The 13,730-nt window shown below is 35.2% G+C and overlaps 2 protein-coding genes across 3 annotated transcripts in view; one reads left to right on the forward strand and one right to left on the reverse strand.

The window, feature by feature from the left end:
* The window catches only part of LOC119838672 (lutropin-choriogonadotropic hormone receptor), a 26,423-nt gene extending 16,609 nt beyond the window's left edge, over positions 1 to 9,814 (forward strand). For both annotated transcript variants that reach the window (XM_038364741.1, XM_038364742.1), the window contains exons 4-14: positions 2,278 to 2,346; positions 3,094 to 3,195; positions 4,432 to 4,497; positions 4,695 to 4,763; positions 5,226 to 5,300; positions 5,697 to 5,814; positions 6,453 to 6,569; positions 7,199 to 7,287; positions 7,676 to 7,846; positions 8,170 to 8,343; positions 8,874 to 9,814. In XM_038364741.1, coding sequence (XP_038220669.1) covers positions 2,278 to 2,346; positions 3,094 to 3,195; positions 4,432 to 4,497; positions 4,695 to 4,763; positions 5,226 to 5,300; positions 5,697 to 5,814; positions 6,453 to 6,569; positions 7,199 to 7,287; positions 7,676 to 7,846; positions 8,170 to 8,343; positions 8,874 to 9,783 — 1,960 coding nt within the window. In that variant the 3' untranslated portion in view covers positions 9,784 to 9,814. The remainder of the gene's footprint in view (positions 1 to 2,277; positions 2,347 to 3,093; positions 3,196 to 4,431; positions 4,498 to 4,694; positions 4,764 to 5,225; positions 5,301 to 5,696; positions 5,815 to 6,452; positions 6,570 to 7,198; positions 7,288 to 7,675; positions 7,847 to 8,169; positions 8,344 to 8,873) is intronic.
* A 330-nt stretch (positions 9,815 to 10,144) lies between these two features.
* LOC119838664 (AN1-type zinc finger protein 1-like) lies at positions 10,145 to 12,793 on the reverse strand. The gene is made up of 3 exons (XM_038364730.1): positions 12,391 to 12,793; positions 11,627 to 11,729; positions 10,145 to 10,696 (listed from the first exon to the last, which is right to left on the reverse strand). Exons 1-3 carry the CDS (start codon positions 12,669 to 12,671, stop codon positions 10,175 to 10,177), a joined length of 906 nt encoding a protein of 301 aa, XP_038220658.1. The 5' UTR covers positions 12,672 to 12,793; the 3' UTR covers positions 10,145 to 10,174.
* Positions 12,794 to 13,730: the final 937 nt, after the last annotated feature.

Raw genomic sequence — 13,730 nt, forward strand, 5'->3', positions numbered from 1 at the left:
ACACACACACACACACACACACACACACAAACACAAGCACACTTACTCACACACAAACACATATGCACACACTCATGCACAAAATAGCAAAAACAAATACACAAATTTTGAGATTTTTATTCTATAATCAGCAATGAAACTGATTGCCTCACGCCCTTATTATTTTCCCTACACTTCCCAGCCCTTTCCTTTATTTGCGATTTTTCGGCACGCATGCTCCACTCCCACATTAAAATATAAACTTTATAATTTTACATTTTATATTATGTTCGTGTAAGCTTTGATATTTCAAGTTCTGTATAGATTGCGCTTACATTTTGGCAGAATCCACGTTTAAAATTATTCACCACTATTTTTTTACATTTCTTAGCAATAAAATTACAATCATAATATACTATAGTAAACTACATGGTAAGCATTATATAAATGCTTAGTGTAGCTCATTTAGGAGAAGTAATAAGAGAAAAACTATTCATCTATTTCAACGATTCCACCGATGTATTTCTAAAATTTAAATGACACTTATTACCAGAAGCACCCATAAGCTACTATAATTACTATGATTTTATTTATTTCTATGATAAATTTAGAAAGCAATAAAAACAGATTATAGCTGTCTGTATTATTCAGTTAAAGTACGAAAATGGTTAAATCATAATCGCTTTCTGGTTTTACCTTAATCGCGTAAAAGTATTATGATAGCAACGAGCAGTGAACAAAAGAGATTACATTTACAATCAACAATTTACGATACATTTACAACATTTTAAATGTCTTGACGAAGTATTTACTGCCGTTGTAAATTGTCTAACGTGTGCTGCAATTATGATAATGTCCATGAATTATGATACAAAGGAATATTCATATTTATAATGACTATTTTATTCCGCATAGTTTTCATTTAAAAAGATAATACCAGAAATAATCGTTTACACATACAAGATAACATATTCGAATTTTGAAATCGAATTTTAAGAAATAAAAAATTGATAAACGGGTTTTCTAGCTGTAAAGATATTTTTTTATCGATATATTCTTGTAAATCGTTTTTTTCCAAAATATAGGTATTATTTTACCTCCTCTAAAACATAGGTAGAAACATATATGTATCCACCGACATTTACAAACTATATATACTAGAAATTTTATGTTAAGCAAAGTGTAATTAAAATGTATTTTTTTTTACATTTTCTATAAATTTGACGGTTATTAACGTTATCTATTTTTAAACCAAATTAATTAAGACTCTGCATTTTTCAGTACGCATTGCGTTGGTTGAAAAGTTTAAGATATAATACTTTAAAACACAAGATTAATAAATATAGGCACTATTTTTTGATTCGAATAAATCACACCCACAGCCATCACATTATCCAAACCGATAATACATCATTTGAATAAAAAAAAATTGGGTTTTCCACTTTCTAAATTAATTTCAATTTACGGCAGTAGTATACCTAGAGCCATAATAAGAATATAATCCTGAATTAACAGTAAGAGATAATCAGCGAGTCATATAATCTGAGCACATAAACCACAAAATCAGATACAGTTAACCTTGTATAAAGCAATGCAAAATACTATCTTTGTGGTTATTACTATTTGCGTTTCATTTCCCAAATATAATCTGCCAGATTTTCCCGCCATTTTACAGCCGCGTCAAATATATGTATTTGATCTGTGGATAATGAAGTTGCGCAGTTACACCCGTATCTAAGCTAGCTTGTTCTTGTATAATTTCTTACTGTTCTACTGCTTGTTATCATATCAGCCCATATATGTTCCCACTGCTGGGACACAGGTGTACTTTGAGGGTTCAGGGCCTTATCCGCCACGCTGGCCAAGTGCGGCTTGGCAGATGTCACATGTCGTCGAACTTTTGATTCTTGGACATGCCGGTTTACTCACGATGTTTTCCTTCACCTTTTAAAGCAGTGGTGATGTTATCTACATGTGCAGATAAATTGAAAATTCAATTTATTTCCTGCACGCTCGCAAGATCTCGAACCCCGACTTATCGATTTTGAAGTCCGAGGTTCTCACCACTGAACTTCCTTACTGCTTGTTTGGTATACCAAATTAAAAATTCATGACCTTCTTCTCCAATAAGCCCATCCTAGTTGCAGAATAACAAGAGGAATAAAAAAAACAATTCCCACGGCATATTCTGTGCAATTGCATTCCTCAAATTTGACACCTAGATATGGACATTACATATACATTCAGTGTGTTCAAAAACCTTCGGAAAAAATTTAGATTTAACCATTTTTGTTGCAGTTTTATAACACAAGCACCTAGGCTCCAAAGGTTGGCTCCGCTGCCGGCTTTACCAGAACTGCGCACATTGTACGTATGTATGTCATTAATTGATGTCTTAAATATAGGTTATGCGGAATTTACTAATTTGTAATATAAGTTGGTTATCATCTCCTTTTAGGTTGAAAGATCTTGGGTGATTTGGTATCTAGATTTATCATGATATTATTTATTTATTTATTATAATCTTTCAAGAAGTCTTTCTTAAAATAAAATATTGAATGCTATTCTTTAATATACTTATAAACATTGCTTAGTGTGCTACAAATCTCGTTATTATTTTTATATACTTACAGTTACATAAATATATAAATACGGAGCACAACTAGGCGATATAATCATACTAGCTGCGCCCCGCGGTTTCACCCGCGTAAATCCGTATCCCGTAAGAATATCGGGACAAAGTTGGCTATATGTTATTCCAGTTGTTCAGCTATCTACGTACCAAATTTCATTGCAATCGGTTGAGTAGTTTTTGGCGTGATAGAGCAACAAACACATACACACACATCCTTACAAACTTTCGCATTTATAATATTAGTAGGATAGTAGGATTAGGTTTTCATTAAAGCGCAGCGATCAAAACGTTAGCAGTTGCCATGATTTTTTGTTAAATCCTTAAAATTAACTCGTGATTGAAAATTAGCTGAACCAATATTCATCTGCTACCAATGTTTTTTTTATGGAAAAAGTCAAATTTAATGGAAACAGTTACTATCACACAGGTATGCCAACATAATAAATTACTCTGGATACTGAAAGACGTTGCATTCACAGCATGGTGACTACGTCTGGACTGCTGGAGGTGCCCAGCTTAAGTCATGTTCATGACCACCATCGAAAGCGGTCCAACAGCACACTGTCCTATTTACAAGCTATGTGAGTCCATTATATATGGTCTGAATATAAATGCTCTCATATTTTAATAGTCCATACTGTATTATTTACTGAAATAAGTTGGAAAATGTAAGTATTCTTAAAAGAGATTACATTTAGAATTTAGGTTCTACCCATTTCGGTTGGTAAATGTTGATTTTTTTCGAACAAAACTTAATCATTTATTTCAGAAACTGACAGTCTAAACGTTACATATTTTTTTTATCACAATATGAGAGTGGCATTTCACATGGAACAAAATTGAGGAGAAAGTATCGATTCAATAGTGGTAAAAGGTCAAAATAAACAACGATCACAGAACTTTTCTTACTACTTATATTCAGAGTTGGCAAATCTTAATTTTTCTGCTTAAATTTTTACTCGCAAATCTTAGTATTTATACCATTACATTTATTTAATATATTTATACCCAAGCGCATTTAATATTGAAATCATTTGATTATCACACTACTCTTTTAAATACGAAAGAGAATTGAGTAGCGACGTTTGACGTTAAATAACAATTAAAAGGTGTAATATAAACGCATCAATCTCCCGTCCAAGATTATCTTAGATTGCTAATATTACCATCGTTTCTATTTAATATTAGATGTCATAATATTTGACCTAGACTTTAATCGCATTTCCTTGCATATATTCCAAACAACGAGAGGTATCTTTTACAATAAATTTATAATTAACGAGATAAATCTATGTTAATTATGGCCAACGAGAATCCAATTTCCCATGGATCAGTACCTTCAACTTGATATTTGGAAAGAACTCATCGAAAGCTTGGGCTGTGGAAAAGTTCAGTACTGCTTTCAGTTGGTTTGTTGTTTAGTGAAATATAACGAAGTTTTGCTGCTTTGAAATTTTATCACTCCATTGTATAAAACAAAGTCGCTTTCCGCCCTCTGCGTGACTGTATGTTTGGATCTTAACAATGACTCTAGAGATTTACACATATTTTTTAAAGATCAATTCAAGAGAAAGTTCTATATATGTATAATAATATATATATTAAGGGGGAAAGGGGTTTTGCTGCTAACATAGCGCGTGCGAAGCCGCAAAAGAAGGGTAGTTAGGAAATAAAAGCTAATTATTCCTTTTGAAAGCTGACAATAATAATGATGCCACTTGTATAAGAAGCTAAGATTTATAAATTCTGGATTCACATTTTACAGTCACTTTCTTTATTAACTCGAATTTACTCATCACAATTTTTTATGTTTGCAGTGATCTTGAGGGAAACCACATTAAGCGCTTACCTGCGCACGCGCTGAGGGTTCGCGCAGATCAAGTGTAAGTCACTAGGTACATGTTTATTGTGTTATTTTTATTTTATCCGTCCCCCGTTCTATAGAACAGCATTATTTTTTTTTTCATTTTATTTAAAGTGTGTTTTTGATTTTCGCTTTAAGTTTTTAGTTTATATAAATATGAAGTGTCACTGTTGAAATTACTTCTATAAGGTGTTATGTTGTATTTTCGTTTTTCAGATCTCTCAACTACAACCTCTTAGAAGAGGTCCCGGCGCATGCGTTCAAAAACGCTCAAATTTCTAAGCTGTAGGTAAACTTTTTATCCTACTAATATTATAAGATACTAGCTGCGCCCCGCGGTTTCACCCGCGTAAGTCCGTATCCCGTAGGAATATCGGGATAAAAAATAGATGTTGGCCGATTCTCAGACCTACCCAATATGCTTACCAAATTTCAGAGGAATCGGTCAAGCCGTTTCGGAGGAGTATGGCAACGAAAACTGTGACACGAGAATTTTATATATATAGAAGATAGACAACTTTTTATTCCGATATTTCTACGGGATACAGACTTACGCAGGTGAAACCGCGGGACGCAGCTAGTTTGTTATAAACTTACAAAAAGCCTTCAGTGTTACGTTATAACGTTCGTTTTTTCCTTGATTAAATATCTATATAAATGCTTTTTTGATTACATTTCAAGCACATTGAAATATGATTTCTTAATGATTTCTTAGAAGGCATATTAGAAGACTCTTTCTGATTGCAGAAGCTTTAGAGGTAATCCGAATTTAAGAAGACTGGATGATCTTGCATTCGCTGGCAATCTCCTACTTCGACAATTGTAAGTAATGTCTAATGTTTTATTCATTTTTCCTACTTTATACACAATGTTCTTGTTTACAAGATCACTTAATTGTAAAAATGCATTAGTCATATCATGTCTCTCGAAATTAAGAAAACTCACATCTTTCTAAGTATTTGGGTATGTGAAGACACACCAGGTAAGTATGTACCTAAACATACACTGCACATGCTTAGTCGTCTTAGTTATTCTGCAAAAATGATAACGGGGGGCATGTCAACTGTTAGATTCTAAACTTTTTATGATATCAGTGAAGCACGCTTCCAGAATCCGGATTTTGAATTAAGAATCTGAATTTAGACAAATATTCCGATGTATAAAAAGGAACATTACATATAAGCGACTATAACTTTTAAATTCTTTATGAAATTTCAGAGATTTAAGTAACACTGCCATTACGTCGTTGCCAACCAAGGGTCTCGAGAAACTGGAAACGTTGAAGATTGAAAGGACACCCTCATTGAAGTACATTCCATCTATTTACGAATTTCAAGTGAGTATATAATATGTAGCTAGTTGTTAAAAGCAGTGGTGGCTCAGTGGTGAGAATCTCGCACTTAAAATCGATCAGCCGGGGTTCAACACCGGGCGAGCGTGCGGGAAATAAATAGATTTTTCAATTTATCTGCACATGTGGTTCATCATCACATCAACATCATCACTGGCTAAAACGGTGAAGGAAAACATCGTGAGGAAACATTCATGTCCAAGTATCAAAAGTTGCCATTGTGATTCTCGTAATCAGCACTTAATACGTGAAATCTTAATATAAAAAAACGCAAAGGTCTATTAATGCCTGTGCATTAATAGACCTTTGCTAAACAACTGGACCGATCGGGCTGAAATTTAGCATGCAGATAGCCATTAATAAAGGATTTTGATATGTTTATGCGCGTGGGTACATAGCCGTGCTATTATATTATAAATATTAGATTCAATCTCTGATCTTTCATTTCAATCAGTTCAGTAGTTTTTGTTTGAAAGAGCAACAAACACACACATCCTTACAAACTTTCGCATTTATAATATTAGTAGGATAGTAGGAGATTATAGGAGATTTGAACAAATTTTTACTATGGTTCAGTCACTTAGTCATAGTAAATAAAAATATTTGTTTATCTATTCGTGTAGAACTTAGAGCGAGCACATCTGACCCACCACTTCCACTGCTGCGCGTTCGCGTTCCCCGAGCGACACAACCCCGCGAGGCACGCGCTCTATGAAACACAATTGGCCATCATGGCCCAGGTAATTGATAAACTCCGTTTCCTTTTCTTGACCCTTTGCACACCATTCCTTCTTTCCACTCGTTATCCCTTACTCCTTAAAAGCTGGCAGCGCATTCGCAGTATAGGCATACCACCAGCTCAGTTGCTCGCTTATGGCATAAAAAATCCCTTTTTTTAGCTCCCAAAAAGATCGGAAAAGTGAAGCCCCGTGTCCGATATTGGGGTATGGTGCGGATATATACATCTGTTTCATTGATCGATTTACTTTATCGACAAGTCACCTACTTGTCTATCAGCCTTCTGTATCCTCCCAGACCGAGATAATTTTTTAGTGCGTCCCCACCGGGAATCAGTACTACGCTCATGCGTAAATCAAGGACGCGTTCTATATTAAGTGCCTAATAATTTGTTATTTATTTGTTGTCGGTTGTAGATTTTAATTGCCTCATAAAAATGTTATTTATTTATACAGATATGTTTTCTCTCATCTTTCTTGCTTACCTACATTTATAAGAGCTAATACGTGTGCTTCTAGTGAATCCGTTATCAATAACAATCGTTTTCGCTATTTTCTTATTTTGTATGTAAAATAATCCAACAATGCAAGTTTATTATATTCAAATAAGTATTATAATTTTATAATGACAGAGATGCGGTAAGGACAAGAGTGGATCAAACAAATCACGAAGATCTCTCCCAACTGAAGATATCACGGAAATGTCAACTGTTACAGTTGAGTAAGTAACGAAGTGAAACAATTCACCACGATTAAAAAAGATTATTTTCAACCGACGTCCCAAAAACGAAAGAGAAAGCCGGCTCTTCTCTGTAGAAACTGCTGTCCAAACCGGTGGTAGATGATAGATCTATTCAGAACCATTTAAAGTTATCCTATAAGACGTCTATTGCTCATTCCAATAAATGTGCCGGCCTTCAACCGTTTGACGTGAGTCGTTTAAATTTATTGTCCTCCCAATTTAAAAGGTGGATTGTTACCATGCCCCAAGAATGTCCATGTTCTTACTAAATAAAAGTCCTAGTTATCTTTTGAATCGGCTATCCACTCATTGAATGTTCCTGTCAAAATCGGCAAACTTCTCTTGCTTAAAGAATTTCTACTTCCAGTTATTCTGAAGAAGATGAAACCACGACAAATAGCGAGGAGTACGACGGCTGGAGTGACCAGCAGTACTTCTCGGATTCCTCAAGCTTTGAGACCAACGATTATTTCCATCCGCCCGTTAACAATACTTTTGGAGTGCCTCTGTTCGCGGAGTGCGGGAATTTCAGCAAGAGGTGAGATTCATTGAAAACAAATTTAGAGGACAAATCGACCTTACAGCGTTTTTTGTATGATGGTTATATATATATATCTTCTACCTGCACGCCCTGGCTCCACCCGGGAGTCATTTTCCGTTATTGAAATACTAAAACTATTCTATTTTTTCAGTTCTAACAAACTGTTTATAGAGAGCATATGATTACTAATATGTAATATTTAAATCTTGATATAACAATATATGAAATCGATTCACAATATGTATATCATATTTTTTAAATGGTGACAATAAAAGTATTTCTATTGCTACTTCTATCTCTATTTCTATTTCTATTTCCAGCCGCAGGAAGGTGGAGTGCAGTCCGCTGCCGGACGCGCTGAACCCGTGCGAGGACGTGATGGGGTGGGCGTGGCTGCGCGCCAGCGTCTGGTTCGTGGTGGCCGCCGCCGTCGTGGGCAACGTCGCCGTGCTGCTGGTGCTGCTCACCAACCACACCGAGCTCACCGTGCCCAGGTGACTGGAGGACTTTTTTAATGTCATCGTCGGCATTGGAGCTGGTGGTTCGCCTCGTGTTTTTTATGTCATAGTGGGTATCGGAGCTGGTGGTTCGCCTAATGGTAAGCGATTACCAACGGCGATGAACATTCAGAGACGTAGTGGGTCTCCGAATGCGCAACCCGCTTTTAAGGCAATAGGAGGCACTACTTTTCTTTGCCACTGCAGCCCAGTGAAAAGAGGAGTACTTCAGGACTCTATTTTGGGACCTTTATTGTTTTTTTTTTACACTGCTAATATAATATCAAACATTAACTACAGTCATTAACATATTTATGCTAATTATATCCCTCTTTTAAACCTAACAAGCCAATAAATAACGCATTAGGACTTAAGACAGATAAAACTAAATTCATGGTGTAGGGTACTAAGGTAGAACAACAAACACCGTTTTTGCATAAAAAGGTGTCCATTTTCCACGGATTTCAAATGTGTTTTTGTTTACCAGACGATTCGAACACGTTACATCATTCATAACATAATTTCAGGTTCCTCATGTGCCACCTCGCGTTCTCCGACCTCTGCACCGGCCTCTACCTGTTCATGCTCGCCGTAGTGGACCTCAGGTCGTATGGAGAATTCTTCAACTACGCGTACGACTGGCAGTACGGCACGGGGTGCAAAGTTGCCGGTTTCCTCTCCGTCTTCTCCGGCCAGCTCTCCGTCTATACGCTGACCATCGTTACCCTAGAACGCTGGTTCGCAATCACATATGCCATATATCTCGAAAGACGCATCACTTTGTCCGCTGCAGCCAAGATCATGCTCGGGGGGTGGACGTTCTCTCTACTCATGGCCGGTTTGCCGCTAGCTGGAGTGTCCGACTACTCGTCGACCTCCATTTGCCTTCCGGTCGAGAGCAAAAACGTCGGCGTCGCCGTGTACCAGGGTTCTTTGTTCGCGACCAACGCTATAGCCTGGGTGACGATTGTGATATGCTACGTGCAGATATACAGGTCGTTAGGCGGTGGGGGGGAGAAGTATGGGGGGAGGGGGGCGGCGGCAGCGGCCGAGAGACGCATTGCGAACAAAATGGCTCTACTGATTGGGACAGATCTTCTATGCTGGGCGCCAGTAGCGTTCTTCGGAGTGACCGCGCTCGCTGGGGTACCTCTAGTGGACGTCAGCCACGGGAAAGTGCTCCTCGTGTTCTTTTACCCGCTGAACGCCTGCGCGAACCCGTTCCTCTACGCGATACTCACGAAGCAGTATCGCAAAGACCTGTTAACGCTGATAGCGAGGACAGGGAAGTGCAATTGGCTGATAGAGAAGTACAAGTTGGGGACTCCCCCGCCAACGGCGCACACCAACCCGTCGATGCCGGCGCCTCTGCTACCTCTGGTCGACTACCAAAGATCGCAGTCGCAGGTCAAAGAGAACGGGGAGGCGATGCTTTAATCGTATTAGTGATATTATTTGTATTATAGTTGTAATTTATTTGTGGTTGTTTTATTTCATTTGTTGAAGGAACACAATAGCCCCCTATAGCAAGTTCGAGGTTTATTAGAATAATTTGTCTGCCTATCCTAAATGCCAAGCGACGAGAGTTAGTTTTACCACAGATAACATAATGCTATACTAGATTTACTATGTATGCCAACACAATAACAAATATCCTCTAGAATTGGTTCAATATAATTATTATCTTTAACTCACCATCAAAGTACCCAATCTAATAAAAATTTCAATTAAAGTAACGATATTTATATTGAAAACTATATACATTTTTAGATTAAGCTTTGTTAGTAAAAAACATATATATAATTATACGAATTTATTTCATTAATTCTTAACATAAAAACAACTGTCCATCTTCAATAGTACTCAACACCTCTGTGCTTACATACTCCATAACCAGTTTATCGCCTTCCAACAAAACCTCTTTTTTCATCAATTCCTGAATTTCCACATCCATTTTTCCGGGACTTATACAATAACCATCCAGTTGCCGGAATAATCTGAGCTTTGTTGATCCAATTTTATTGTTTTCGTTTTTTATATCACATGATTCGCATATACTGTCTATAGCTCTACCTAGACTCCAATTAGAACTAATAAATACAGGTATGGTGTCCTTCAAATCTGGATCCAAAGCAATTGACTCTATTTGTGTTATATTTTCTAAGTCATGTACAATTTTAACTGCTTTTGGATCACTATTCGCTGGTTTTTTGATTGCAAAATATGTCCTGTCTTTTGGTGGCACACTTTTTGGCCCAATCGCCTTCTGTTTTATCCTCATAAGATGAATTTTTGATGCTGTCTTCACTTTTGCTGTTGATTGTAACGCTTTCCTAATATTTTCTGTGATCTGAAATGTAAGCAATTATGTAATAGTCCATTGAAAAGTTACATTTGGGGTTGCGTTTTTTAGAGGACGCAATTGTATTTTTTTGATGTGTAGGGGGGGTCAGTGTAAAGCTAAAATCAAATGGACACGATTTAAACTTCAGTGATAACTATATTTTTTTTTATTAGCATTTAGACTTTTTAAGCGTGCTTTTTCTATTATTCCATCATGAGTGATTGTTTTATTTGTAAAAAACCTTTAGGTGAAAATAAAATAAGAACTGTGAAGGCAAAAGGTGTAAAAACTTTACTAGACCGAGCGGTCGAATTTCTGAAGATTTTCGCTTATAACTTTTTTATTTATAGTTCTACGATAAAAAATTACTGGACCAAAGTTGTAGAGAATTTAATTTGCAATAAAAATGTAAACAAATTTTTTTATCAGATAAATAGTTTAAGAGATATATCATAGAAACTGTTTCTACCCCTATTTTCAAGATGGCGGCCGTGGGACAAGGGTGGCGACCCCACAAACTTGGTTTTAGCTTTACACTGACCCCCTCTACACATCAAAAAAATAAAATTGCGTCCTCTAAAAAACGCAAGGTTAGGCCTAAAAATGTAACATTTCAATGGACTATAAGCAATCCATGAAATCTGAGGTTTTTTTTTTTTAATTCTAATATATATTAAGTTTTATACATTAAAAAGTTGCATTATACACACTTATTTGTAGTTAAACTTTCTCATATAGTATAGTTGGAAGGTAAGACTAATCTTAATACCATATTATAATAGTCTTCATATCCACAAATTAAATTTGTATACAAGAGAAACATGGCATTCAAATCTTACAACCAGTAAATGTTATTGTATAATTTCTATATTATGAATTAAGTTAAATCACATTTCAAAAACCTTATCATAGAGAGAGAAAATGTATATATTTTACCTTCTCCTGTAAATGTTTATTAGCTTCACGAAATTGCCTTCTAGGTGCTTCAAGCTGCTCAATTTTGAAGGCCATTGTTTCATCATCTATCTCTGGACATGACCTAGATAAATAAAGCTTCAATTCAGTATAAGTCTTATTGCTTTAATATTAAGTATTGTAGTCAATTGGGATGCATATTAAACAATTATTACACAAACATTTATTGTATAACATCATTGCCATTATAGGACATGCCTAATGTGTCAGTGATCCACAATTTATCTTTCTAATATAATAATTGTGAAAGTTTCTAAATGCTTGTTTCTCTTTTACACAAAAAAGTTTAAGAAATTTGATAAATATAGATTATGGTCTGGATAAACACATAGATTAATTCAGATTTTAGCCCTGTACCATGCAAGTGAAGCTGTAGCTAATACCTATTATAAAAAATTAACCAAGCCATGTACAAAATACATATTATATATTCATTATAAGTTAAATCAAAGATAATTTGCTAACTTTTATATATCTGTTAAGTGAAAATGTAATTAAGCACCTATTTCACCACTCTCAAAGTAAATAGCATTAGCAATATAACCTGATATAAAAACAACAAAACAACAGAGTTTTTGTCTTTAATTCTCATTTGCATCTTCAATTGCATTTCCAAGACAAATTGAGTTAATATATAGATATTTGGTTGAAAGTAAATAATATGTAGACTTTAAGAAGGTAGGTGTATGCATACAACATTTATTAACTACATGTTATTAACTTACGGATGAAACCTGTGTTCTATACAATAATGCTTTTTGCATTTATTACACAGCATCTCATGAAGGTTACCCTTCCTGCATCCATTCTGTGAGCATCTGTATATTTCGTCATTGCTAGGAACTATATTGCGTGGTTTTGGCGCCAATTCACACAGACCCGAAAGGCAATGGTCGTTAAAGTGTACTCTACAAAATATCTTTCCACATTTACACTGAAGCGGTAAAAAATCAGTCTGGTTGCAGTTCTCATACTGGCAGTGTTCACCGAGATCAGGGAATTCCATTTTAGGAGCTAATACACTTGTTCAAAATATTGGTCTAATGGTATGCTTATATAAAACAAATAAATATGTTATAACTTGCAGTTTGCACGTCTTGTATTTATTTGCATTATCATGTGTTGTTGTCAAGTTGTCAAATATGACATATGCTATCAATATCATTCACTTAACACTTTTAACATTGTTACTATTCACGTCAATATGATGTTTTTTATAGCGTTCATAAATAATATGCAGTTTTTTCAGAAAATAGAGAATTCTACCCCATTTCTTCAAAATAAATGAAATAAGTTGAATTGTTATACGTGATTATTTTTCATTAAATAATAAATGATATATTCAATATTCTATCTGACCTTGTAACCAATATTTGACCTACTCAATAGGCCCAATTTCCAAGAAAAGGAAAAACTTAAGAAAATTTTACCATAAATTAAATTTAAATATCCGTTATTTTTTTTTGTTTTTTGAACAAAATGCATTTAAATACTGATGGTTGCACTTCCAATAATAAGTTTTTCAATACTGGATACAATTTTTGTTAAGTATTAATAATAATATTCTTTGGATATGATTGCATTAAAATGACTACAGATAATGAAATATATAAATGGAAACAAAATTACAGTTAAAATCTGCAGCTACTCACGACAAAGTCCAAATACTTTAAATCAGAAAAACCTATCTGTTTGCTAACCCTAGGTAGATGGCGCTAAACGTAACTTAGAGAGCACTGAAGTGATTTATGGGGATGTGTTTATTATTCGTTTTACTTCTATCTCCTCTTCCAGCTGATTCTCATTAATATTTAAATTTTTCGACGGCTATCGACGTCTTATAGCGTTGTATAGTCGCTGGCATGGCTTTCGCCACTATGCCAAAGCCTAGCCAAATTCCGAGACCACAGTTATTCAATATGAAGATACAATCATCTATGTCTTAAACAAAATTATATAAAAATCTAATATTCGTTTGTCTCAATAATGGCGCTCAATTTAGATGTTTTTGTCTTCGAAATGTTTGTCGTACTTCAGGGAAGGATTACACGTAAATACTAAGTTA

This window comes from Zerene cesonia, unplaced genomic scaffold (genome assembly GCF_012273895.1).
Source record: "Zerene cesonia ecotype Mississippi unplaced genomic scaffold, Zerene_cesonia_1.1 Zces_u004, whole genome shotgun sequence".
NCBI lineage: Eukaryota > Metazoa > Arthropoda > Insecta > Lepidoptera > Pieridae > Zerene > Zerene cesonia.